This window comes from Littorina saxatilis, linkage group LG2 (genome assembly GCF_037325665.1).
Source record: "Littorina saxatilis isolate snail1 linkage group LG2, US_GU_Lsax_2.0, whole genome shotgun sequence".
NCBI lineage: Eukaryota > Metazoa > Mollusca > Gastropoda > Littorinimorpha > Littorinidae > Littorina > Littorina saxatilis.
The window spans coordinates 15,363,919-15,376,177 of NC_090246.1; the positions used below are offsets into that span (position 1 = coordinate 15,363,919).

The 12,259-nt window shown below is 43.4% G+C and overlaps 2 protein-coding genes across 2 annotated transcripts in view; both read left to right on the forward strand.

The window, feature by feature from the left end:
- Positions 1-5,862, forward strand: part of LOC138958308 (sodium-dependent multivitamin transporter-like) — a 6,562-nt gene extending 700 nt beyond the window's left edge. The window contains exons 2-5 of the mRNA XM_070329419.1: positions 123-385; positions 897-997; positions 1,778-1,896; positions 3,108-5,862. Coding sequence (XP_070185520.1) covers positions 123-385; positions 897-997; positions 1,778-1,896; positions 3,108-3,263 — 639 coding nt within the window. The 3' untranslated portion in view covers positions 3,264-5,862. The remainder of the gene's footprint in view (positions 1-122; positions 386-896; positions 998-1,777; positions 1,897-3,107) is intronic.
- Positions 5,863-8,824: 2,962 nt separating this feature from the next.
- Positions 8,825-10,874, forward strand: LOC138955785 (complement C1q tumor necrosis factor-related protein 3-like). The gene is made up of 2 exons (XM_070327319.1): positions 8,825-9,075; positions 9,910-10,874. The coding sequence occupies exons 1-2, from the start codon at positions 8,853-8,855 to the stop codon at positions 10,320-10,322; spliced, it is 636 nt and encodes a 211-aa protein (XP_070183420.1). The 5' UTR covers positions 8,825-8,852; the 3' UTR covers positions 10,323-10,874.
- The last annotated feature ends 1,385 nt before the right edge of the window (positions 10,875-12,259 follow it).

The window sequence follows — 12,259 nt, forward strand, 5'->3', positions numbered from 1 at the left end:
CACACACACACAACCCCCATCCCCGCCCCACACGACCATTTTCAGCACGTGATTTAAGACTGGCTGTAGCGAGTTATCCCCCTTTATGCACAAACGCTTTCACACTTTGTCCCACCCGACAGGGAGCATACGCCGGCCTGCTGACCAGTCTGGCCGTGATGTTCTGGGTGGGGGTCGGTACCCACATCGCCCAGCTGCCCCCCAAACTGTCCAGTCGCCGGACTGACGGCTGCAACTGGACGCTGGTCAACGGACACCAGTCCCACATGGCGGGTGACGGGTTTGGTCTGAACTTGACCTCTCCAACCTTTACTCTTGATCTCAACACGACTTCTGCGGCGTCGATGATGAATACTACTGTTCCAGTGGAACATCTGTCTGAGTCGTGAGTGTAGGCTTGTGTGGGGAAACTAGGTACTGCTCCTTTTCAAATGATCAAGTTTTATTTGTGTGTGTGTGCCTGTGTGTGTGGGTGTGAGTGTGTGTGTGAGTGTGTGTGTGTGTAAGAGAGAGAGAGAGCGAGAGAGAGAGAGAGAGAGAGAGGAGAGAAAGAATGTGTGTGTGTGTGTGTGTACGTGTGGAATAAGGAGGAATGTGTGTGTGTGTGTGTGTGTGGAATAAGGTGGAATGTGTGCATGTGTTAAGGTGGGATGTGTGTGTGTGTGTGTGTGTGTGTGTGTGTGTGGGTGGAATAAGGTGGAGTGTGTGTGTGTGTGTGTGCGTGTGTGTGTGTGTGTGTGTGTGTGTGTGTGTGTGTGTGTGTGTGTTTGGAAAGTGAAAGAGAAACGGAGGTATTTCAGTGTCTGCGATTGACTGAATGGTTAATCACGCATCAGCGTTCTTGTCTTAAGATTGAACTGAAATTGACCTGTTGCTGTCATTATGCGTGATTTCAGAGCCAGCATTGAAGACATCTACGAGCTCTCCTACCTCTGGTACAGCGTCCTCGCTGTTTTCGTCGTCATCGTTGTGGGTCTTATCGTCAGTTTCGCCACAGGTACTGCCATCAATTTATTGAAATATCGCGAGATATTTTCCCAAACCGTGCCTATTTACAACTACTTCTGCATTCAAAAATCAAGGAAGGTTACAATTTTTTGAAAACATTTGCAGTCAATCTGTTTTGTATTTCTTCTTCTTCTACGTTCGGGGGCTACGACTTCCACGTGCACTGAAAGGCGCTAGACACGAATGGGTTTTCATGTGTCAGCAAGAGTACGCCCTCATTGTTTAAATCTGGCGTGGATCTAGACCCTTTAACTCTTTGTTGTGCACAAGATTTGTAAGAATGTTTGCAGTATCTCTCTCGAAGTATCTCTACAACTCGCGCCCCCCCCACTCAAGTTCTCACATGAAATCTGGTTACTTTGGAACACTCATTCTCTGATGTTATGAACGTAAATAGGCAACTGTGAGAAAGTGATATTTATAACCTACCTGTCCGATCTCTCTTGACCATTGATGTTGTGATCTGAGAAAGAAAGGGAAGTAAGCGCTCTAAAAGCACACGGCATGTGGAATAAACTAAGCGAGAGTTATGCGGAACCAATCCAAAGATCTTGTATGCTACGCGTAGCATACAAGATCTTTGACCAATCTCCTTGCACCCGAGCATTGAAATAAACAAGCGATTTTCATCCTCAAAAAAGGATGATCGCCGCAAGCTCATTGTCCAGGGCACTCAAACAAAATCTTGCGTAAACAAGAAACAACTGTTCAAGAATTTTTTTCTTGATGTCGTGTCTTCACGATCATGTTTCTTATCTGTGTCCCCCAGGATGTCAAGACCCCAAAGAACTGGACCCGCGTCTTGTCCAGCCACTGTGTAGCATCATCTGCCCCATGTGTCCCACCGCGTGTCTCTCGTCTCTACACTGCGGCGTACAACAACACAAGGTATGTCATCATGTGTCCCATTGTGTAGCATCATATGTCCCATGTGTCCCACTTCATGTCTTTCATCTCTACACTGCGGCTTACAACAACACAAGGTGTGTCATCATGTGTCTCATGTGTCCCACTTCCTGTCTCTCATCTCTACAAGGTGTGTCATCGTGTGGTGTGTGTGTGTGTGTGTGTGTGTGTGTGTGTGCGTGTGTGTGTGTGTGTGCGTGCGTGTGTGTGTGTGCGTGCATGCGCGCGCGGTGGTATGTGTGTGCGTGTGTGTGTGTGTGTGTGCGTGCGCGCGCGGCGGTGTGTATGTGTGTGTGTGCACGCGGGCGCGTGTGGTATGTGTGTGTGTGTGTGTGCGTGCGTGCGTGCGTGCGTGCGTGCGTGCATGCGTGCATGTATGCGTGCGTGCGTGCGTGCGTGCATGTGTGTAAAAGCTAGATCAGATCTGACACGTTGATCCGAATAATGAACACGGAAAGGACAGAGGCTTTAAATCACCATGCAGCTCTCCATGTCTCTGCCTACGGAACGCGGATCGTATCAATTGATGCATCAAATTGATGCATCCAAAACCAAGATTTGATGCATCATTTTCACAATTTGATGCATCTTTTTCACAAAAGGATGCTTCATTTTCAAAAAGGATGCATCATTTTCCAAAACTGATGCATCCGATACGAAAATGATGCATCCTTTTAGAAAATGATGCATCATTTTGATGCATCATTTTGATGCATCACTTTCGGTTTTGTATGCATGCGAAAGATCATTCATTTCCGATCTTTCCGTAAGAAATGCCTGAGCACGGAAAACTTGAAATGACATTTTGACGAATATAAACAGATTGGTTAGATAAAACAAAAATAAACGTATAACATACCATTAAATAGGGAACAAGTCAAAGGCACGGCATTATGCATTTTAAGGCATTTTTTGTTTTGTTTGTGGTTTGTTTTCTGTTCACACGAAGTTTTGACGCCCTTGACCTTCGACTCAAACTTTCGTTTTCCGACGTTCGTTTCGCTTCGTATTCCGGTTCAAATTTTGCTTTTTGCTCGGTACTTTCCGGGAAAACCCGAAAATTCTGATGCATCCACTAAACGATGCATCAAATTGTGAAAATGATGCATCAAATTCTTGGTTTTGAATGCATTAATTTGATGCATCAGTTGATACGATCCGCGTTCCGTATCTGCCTACCTGTCTGTGTGCAGCGCGGGGAGTGGGAGGAGAGGGAGGCAGAGCAGAAGCTGACGTCAACAAAGAGCAAAGGGACGCCACTCATACCCGACGTGGAGGTGGAAATGTTTGAGAAAAATGGCGTCTTCTTTGAAGAGGAAACCCTCAAGTTACGCCCCAAGGCCAGCTGAAAGGAGCTTTCAACGAAAGGGATGATTGAATTAAAAAGAGGATTATCGTGAAAGCCGACTTCCAAAAAACGGCTGAGCACTCCTGTGTAACAATGATACGCAAATAACGCACCCTGGTGCGATATATTTTCAGAGGTAATGCTTTACAGTAGTTTGTTCCCAGAGGTAGAGTCCAGGATGTTCCCCCGGACAAGATTTTTAATTTTTTGATAGAGTTTAAGATTTTGTAACAAGATTTGAAGAAACAAATGTGAAATTAAAGTTATCAAGTTTTTGAACCTTGTTTTTACAGTGACAGACCTGATTTTTAAATAGTTTTTAAGCATGGAGCTTACCATCTGAACTGAGAAAAGAAACACACCTGCATTGGTCTCGAATCTTCAGCAATATCATCTGAAGAGCCGATAACAAATAACAACCAACCAACCATCCAACCAACCATCCAACCAACCATTCATCCATCCAACCATCCAACCAACCATCCATGGATCCAACCAACCAACCATCCAACCAACCAACCATCCAACCAACCAACCATCCAACCAACCAACCATCCAACCAACCAACCATCCAACCAACCATCCATGGATCCAACCAACCATCCAACCAACCAACCATCCAACCAACCAACCATCCAACCAACCATCCTAGACGTAGAGGACATCACTTGAGTTGTACCACTGGTTGAACATATGAATTTTTCAAAATGACCTCCTACGTGTGAAAACTATGTGACATTCGACCGGCCAATGGTTAGAACAATGCGTCCGATTTAAAAAGTATGCATAAGTTACAGTCCATAATTATGTCAGGCAGCATGCCGGAAGTGAAGAGTGTGCGTCTGACGTCATAGTCGTCGTTTTACCGAAATGTATATATATCAAACAACACAGCTGTTTTCATTTATACACCGTCAACTATTGGCATACGGTCCAGTTATCGTGCCAAATCGTGCATCTCCCAGCATTACCACACCACACACGAAAGTTCTAATCCGTGTTTCAAGCAGTTTTGGGCCAACCGTAATATGTACACTCTAACCAGAAGTGCTCCAATTTTGAAAACATTTCTATAACAAGTTTTGAACACTCTGTGAAATATCACATAGTTCTACTGGAGGTTTAAAAAAACAACAACATAGCATAATTAAGAGTTAGTGTTCTTTTGAACTCTAGTGAATACTTTGTGTGTTACTTTTGCAAGTAGAGCAATGTACTATGCCACAAAGTGTTCAAAACTTGTTACAAAAATGTGTTCAAAAGTGGAGAAGCCTTTTTACCGAAAACTCAGTGCTAAAGCTTCGTGCGGCCAGCTTCGCGAAGTACACTTCGCGTGGTCGACTTTGCCAAGTTAAGGACAGGCTTTAGAGTGTATTTGGAATGACTCCCAATGCAGACGTGTCGAGAAGCACGATTCTCAAGAGGAGTGTGCTGCAAGGATGACAGTACTGAGAACAGGCATGCTCGGGACAATCAAATTCAAAAGCAAGTCGCTTGAAGCGAAATTAATACATTTTGTCAATCTCGATGTCGAACTCACAGAATGAAACAGAACGCACTGCACCGGCCGCTCATTGCTTGAAATGACAAGCCTGTATAGCGCTGTAGCATAGAGCGCTTAACAGGAAACCGTGCTTTTCCTTCTTCTTTTTAATTTTCTCAGATTGTTTATAATCCAAACATTACTTATATATATATATATATTAATGATATTTGAATCAGGAAATCATAAAGAGTATTTAGATGAAATCATTTTTGGATCGATAACTAACATTTTAATTTTAATGAGAATTTTTAGATTTTTAATGACCAAACTCATGAATTAATTTTAAAGCTTCCAGGCTGAAATGCAAGGCAAAGCCCTTTCCTTGAAAATAGTTCGGCACACCATCTCAGATAAATGTCCAGGATTTTACATGAGATTTATGACAATCACTTCACTTGGACACATACCAAAACTAGCAGTAGTAGTACATGTATAGTAGTAGTAGTAGTAGTAGTAGTAGTAGTAGTAGTAGTAATAGTAGTAGTAGTAGTAGCTGTAGTAGTAGTAGTGTTTTCAGACCGATTTGCTGGAATTGGTATGGTTCAAGCCACCTTGGTAAATATCTGCGTTATAGTAGTAGTAGGAGTAATGGTAGCATTGCAACAACAACACCAACACCAACAATATCAACAACAAAATCAACAACAATTTACAACAACAACAACAACAATATCAACAACAAAATCAACAACAATTTACAACAACAACAACAACAACAACAAAAACCAAACACCTCTGTTTTAGAAGCTGTCATGGTGTTCATTTTTCGGCGTGTATCCAAGAGGGTGTGTGTGTGTGTGTGTGTGTGCTTAGAACATGTTGAAGGCCTGGCTAGACATGACATGGTGTGCCGAATCGTTTACACACAATGTATTGTGCTTTTACGGTTCCAGACAAGAGGAACGTATAATTTCTTTCCCAGAAATCGAAATACAAAAAGGTCACATTTATATTCGATGAATTGTATTAACAAGCTCGCTTACTTTTTAATGAGAAGTGAGGCATAATTACATGTATAATAAAATATATAATAAATAAGAAAATTGTTGAGAGATGTTCGCGCTGCTTGTGCCGTGTGTCTGTGTAAAAGAGAGAGAGAGAGAGAGAGAGAGAGAGAGAGAGAGAGAGAGAGAGAGAGAGAGAGAGAGAGAGAGAGAGAGAGAGAGAGAGAGAGAGACAGAAAGATGCGTCGACGGTTTATTGTCTAGCTTAACTAGCCATATCCACACGCGCACACACACACACACAAACTCAGAGACAGACACACACACACACACACACACACACACACACTCAGAGACACACACACACACACACACACACACACACACACGCTAACACACATTGACATTGTGTTTGATGCAAACAAAACGAAATCTCCAACAATTTCAAGTAAGTAAGTAGACACATGCAATGACTTTTCAGACATTGACGACGAGTTAAAAGAAATTGCACGAATTTCTCCTAGACGTGGCAAAATAAATGCAACAATCCGGACATTTGGGATCTCCATTTCTGTCGTGAAAATAACGACTCAAGAAGGAAGGTCTGTTACGGCACATATTGTCGCCCCTGCATATATTGTCGCCGGCGACAATATGTGCAGTGACGACAATATGTGCCGTCTTAGGCGGCACATATTGTCGTCCCTGCACATATTGTCGCCGGCAAAGCGACCCTAGCGGCACATATTGTCGTCCTTGCACATATTGTCGTCTACCGCTCGTGGGCTTATCTTCTATTCTAAAATGTGTGTGTGTGTGTGTGTGTGTGTGTGTGTCTGTGTCTGTGTGTCTGTGTGTAGTGTGTGTAGTGTGTGTGTGTGTTTATGTGTGTGTGTTTCTGTGTGTCTGTGTGTCTCTCTGTCAGTCTGTGCGCACGAGCGTGTGTGTGTGTGTGTGTGTGTGTGTGTGTGTGTGTGTGTGTGAATGTGAATGTGTGTCTGTGTGTGTTTCAGTGTGTGTGTGTGTGTGTGTGTGTATGTGTATAAGTGTATGTATGTGCCTTTTTGTGTGTGTGCGTGTGTGTGTGTGTGTGTGCGTGCATGCGTGCGTGCGTGCTCCCTCCCTCCTCTCTCTTTCTCTCTCTCTCTCTCTCTCTCTCTCTCTCTCTCTCTCTCTCTCTCTCTCTCTCTCTCTCTCTCTCTCTCTCTCTCTCTCTCTCTGTATGTGTGTGTTACTATTCATGCCGCTTGGTAACTTCATAGCTCAAGTACCATACAAAAAGATAAGTTGCCATGAAATGAGCTGTATCATATTTTCCGGCACTATCAATTTATTGAAGGAAAAAAAGTCCTGCGCGCAGCAGAGTTTCGTATCAAAATAAAAAAGAACATTTTTTTAAAAATCTAAAATTGAGAAAAATGTGAAGCTCTGAAGCAGTCACCGATTCAGACCATAAATGAACGCGCACAGATGCTTGAACACACGCACTTATACACATGCATGCGCACAAACGCGCACGTACGTACAGACGCAAGCACGCACACACGCACAGTAAATCAAAAAGAAAAAAAACCAGAGGAGCTGCAACCAACCAAACAATCATAAAACAAACAACAAACACCAATCGCCCAGCCAGAAAACAAAACAAAAACACACCCCTATACCGGGGGTGTAACAAGATAAGCAGACACATAGGCAAACAAACAAACAAACAAAAAGCAAAAGAGCAGAGTTCTGAGTGGCCACAGACAGCGGGAGTACGGAAAGAGAAGTTTACAGTCAACTTCGTGAAAAACGAGGGAAGGCGAGGGAGGGCGAAGTGACAGCCTTCCCGTCCTAAATTCAGCGAAAGAGTAACAGAAACTGAAAAAGACAACTGACGGCAATATACGAAGTGGCGACAAATATGCACTGAGGGTCGCTGCAAACACTTACACACACACACACACACACACACGCACGCACGCACGCACGCATGCACGCACACACACACACACAAACACACACACACACACACACACACACACACACACACACCTACACACACACACACTTTCGAATAGAAGATAAGCGCACGAACGGCCAACAACATGTGCCGGGACGACAATATGAGCCGCCAAGGTCGCTTTTTTTATTGTCGCCGGCGACAATATATGCAGGGGCGACAATATGTGCCGCCTAAGACGGCACATATTGTCGTCCCGGCACATATTGTCGCCGGCGACAATATATGCAGGGGCGACAATATGTGCCGTAACAAGGTCTCTTTAAATGGCATGGGAGCGACGAAGCACTGTTTACACCAGTATTACCAACAGTCGCAAACTATCAATGGTTCAGCTGACACCCTGTGGGCAGTAAAGATGTCTCTTGTTTCTCCGTCAGCAATATTTGGATGTGTGTGTGTGTGTCTGTGTGTGTGTTTGAATGAGTGTGTGTGTGTTTGAGTTTGTTTGTTTGTTTGTTTGCTTAACGCCCAGCCGACCACAAAGGGCCATACCAGGGCGGTGTGTGTTTGAGTGTGTGTGTTTGTGTGTGTGTGTGTGTGTGTGTGTGTGTGTGTGTGTGTGTGTGCGCGCGTGCGGTCTTTGTGTGTGTGTGTGTGTGTGTGTGTGTGTGAGCAAACCGCCAATCTTATGGCCTTCATAGAACGTACTATGCCGGGCAGCCGAGAGGGACTAAAGTATTATCTTTGAAACACTTGCCGCTGCTAGGATCTTGAGATTCAGATATCGTCGGGATATTGTCCATGGCTTAGCGATGAATGTAGAGACAGCACGTTCGAATTAACTAGTAAGGCAACTAAATCTTCTGATCTTGTGACTGACTTTAAACAGCAATTTGTTTGGCTTATTCTGTCGGTTGAGAAAATCTCCATCTTAACCGTTGCGGCCTTATTTGTCTCCTATCTTTCGTCGACCGATCATAATTAAACAGGATTCGTATTCATTAACACAACAACTCCCACCCCCCCCCCCCTCAACCCCCGAGGTATTAGTGTACCATGGTATATTGCATTATATATATAAATCCGGACGTTGGAACTTGGTTCGTCAAACAGCACCAGATCTTTGCATCGGGCAGGCAGACTTCATAAGCCATGACGGACAGACACAGCCAGACTTTCTCCCGGTTCCTGCTGCTGGTGATTATTCTGTGGGCTGTGTGTGTCTACTGTGACACAGAACGGTCACGTGACAAACGGTCAGATGATCACAATCCTTTGGAGACTGTGGTCAGTGGACTCAGCCAGCAAGTGACCAAGATGGCAGCGCAGCTTTCAACACAACTGAGTCAGCTCTCTTCGCTTCAGACAAAGTTTGGTGAGTCATTTTGTATTGGTAAAACACTGGCTATTTGCTTTCTGCATTCGGTCAGTATTTGAAGAAATGTATTCCTACTGATTTGGAATCTAGAGGAAATGAGTGAGTGTGTGTGTGTGTGTTTGTTTGTGTGTGTGTGTGTGTGTTTGTTTTTGTGTGTGTGTGTGTGTGTGTGTGTGTGTGTGTGTGGTGTGGTGTTGTGTTGTATTGTGTTGTATTGTGAGGTGTGGTGTGTGTGTGTGTTTGTGTGTGTGTGGTGGAGTGTTGTGTTGTGAGTGTGTGTAGAGCGATTCCCCAAATAACACTGAACAGATGTTTATAAAACTTTACATGTGAACTCTTCCGGATGGTAACCCAGAGGTTGTTTTCAATTTAAAAAAAGAAAATGCCTTTAATGACATGATATCCGTTCGAAAAACAAAAGTAGAGGCGGCATTGTGGCCACTGCACATTTGAATCATTTGGATTGAAAATTTGGTCAATCATGTTTTTACCCAGTCCAGGCAATGAGATTGTATTCAGATTGAAATTTTAAGATTGTTTAAATAATTTGTTAATTGAAATGTTGGTTTAAATCAGTGTTCCAATTGTGCTCTTTATTTTTTCTGAATTCAAAAATACATAGCTTAACCGAGGCAGGGGGTGGGGGTGTCTTATAAGAGTATCTGTTTTGTTCTTGTAAGTACACAAGATACACGGTCCGCAGATTGTTAACAGCGTCAGAACAGACTGGTGGTTTCATTTTCAAGCCAGCTTTTGTATGCAGCATTTATCATGCCAGCGTGTAACCAAACCATCGAGGGATCGTCATTGTCATCGTCATTTTCATTGCAGACGCCTCCCAGAAGCAGGTGGCCTTCCTCGCCTACAACAGTGCCGACCCTTTCAACGTGGCCGCCGCAGGGACGCTGGTGTACAACGTGGCTGACATCAACCTGGGCGGCGGCTTCGACACAGTCACCGGCATCTTCACCGCGCCCACCTCGGGTCTCTACGTCTTCTTCATCAACTGCATGGGAGCGTCGCAAACCGAAGACGAAGACGTCGGTGTGCTGGTGGATGGGAAGCGTGTGTGTGCCTGTTACACCTTCTCCAAAGAACATCACAATTTGGGTTCTGGTTTGGCTACGGTACACGTGAACGCGGGGCAGCGAGCGTGGGTGCATGTGTACCGAGACTCGGGTAGAGACGTACGAGGGTCGTACTGGAACACCTTTACTGGCTTTCTTGTCAAAACTGACGATTAACAACGACACAAACAAACTTTGATATGAAGGATATAGGCTGCAGCGCCGGGTTAAGACAGCTAATGGACTGAACAAATTAAACATTTGTATTGCATTCTGTTTGGAAAGGTCAGATGGCCATACATGTATCATTTGATAATAATAATAATAATAAAGTGTATTTATATTGCGCCTATCCCTTACAAAAAACAAAAATATTTGGCTCTAAGCGCATTACAACATGTGAAGGACTTGGTACAATCAAGTCTGACAAGTACAACAGCACAATATACAGTCGGTCTCTTAGGTAAAAGCAGCTTCGACAGTTAAACACTTCTACTAAAAGATCCTCTAACAATTTACAAACATAGTTAAAGAACATCGAGTTAATAGGAATTAAAAAAAGGGTTAGCAGATAAATTCTCAAAGAATACAATTAAAGAACCAGCCTTCAATTTTGTATGCTTGGTTTTCTGGTATGACACCACAACGAGTGATGGCTTATCAAAATAATTTGCATTGCTAAACGAGGATGAATGTTTAATCTGAAGTAAAGAATCATATGAGTTGCCATTACATCCTTGAAGAAATCTTTCTTAACAGTTTTAGAGTGCGCGCGTGTGTGTGTGTGTGTGTGTGTGTGTGTGTGTGTGTGTGTGTGTGTGTGTGTGTGTGTGCGTGCGTGTGTGTGTGTGTGTGTGTGTGTGTGTGTGTGTGTGTGTGCGTGCGTGCGTGCTTGCATGTGTAGCCTATAATTATATATATATGTGTGTGTGTGTATGTACATATATATGTGTGTGTGTGTGTGTGTGCGCGCGCGCGCGCGTGTGTGTGTGTGTGTGTGTGTGTGTGCGTGTGTGCGTGTGTGTGTATGTGTTCCCTAAGTCGGATTTTAATCATCCTTCATTGTGTAGAGCCGAAACTAAATTCAGCGTGTCTTACATGGTTTTTCGTGACAGAAATGGAAATACTACATGTCTTGCTGTGTGATACCAGGTTTACACGAGGTTTTTTTTAAATGCGAGCGAAGGCGACATTTTCAAGATTTGGAAAAGCAACGAGTGCGAACCTGTTATCACACAGCAAACCATATAGTTTTTAAAAAATCCTACATTCTGTTCTTACGTGCCTATTACTTTGAACTTCCCGGTGTAACGATTACATATTTCCCCCGTGGTCATATTTCCCCCTCGATATATATTCAAGACTAAAATGTTGTTTCCTGGTAAAATTAAGAAGTGAAATTATTAAAGGACAAAAAGCATGTCAGTTTCTTGCATGTGAAGAAAATTGGTGGTGAAATTTAATAGATTTCACCCCAAAAATCGATTTCTTCGAAAACGTGTACCGAGTGGTTACGTCCCTTGAATAAGAAGGGAAACATTTTAGGATGAATCACATTTTTAAGTTAAATAAAAAAAATTGGTTGGACAAATTTGGCCCCATGAATGTAAGGTACACAAGGTCGCTCATCAGTACTATCGAAGGGTGTTTTTTTGTTCAGTGTGGAGTTTATACAAGATCAACGAAGCCGAGAATCGAAATATGACCACGGGGTAAGATGTCATCGTCACACCGGATTCGAAGTGTTGAAGACGCGTCTTTTGGAGTCTCGATCTCTTCAATAGCCACGTGAAATCTCTGATGTCAAAAGCCGCAAGAAACCTTACAAAATATTTGTGTTATGTGTAAGTTCTCAAAATTCTTCCAAAGGAAATCACAAGCACAAAAGTGTTGCGAGAAAGAAGTTAGGTCCCTGCGAGACTAAAGTTTCACCCGAACTCATTTACATAAAGATGGTTTTTTTTGTTTTTTTTTCACACGGGTGTTCTCTCTCATCTGTTGTAGGATAAAGCCCGCGACATCTTTATTTTTTTCAAGCTCTGTCGGACTGAACACGCGTGTGGAACGGAAACCAAAAACACACACACGCAGGCACCAACAAGCACATACGAAAA

Bases quoted from the DNA above. Each gene is read 5' to 3' on its own strand.
- LOC138955785 (XM_070327319.1), top strand. From the start codon at position 8,853: ATGACGGACAGACACAGCCAGACTTTCTCCCGGTTCCTGCTGCTGGTG. The intron at 9,076-9,909 runs GTGAGTCATTTT...TTTTCATTGCAG, and splicing joins TTCGCTTCAGACAAAGTTTG to ACGCCTCCCAGAAGCAGGTG.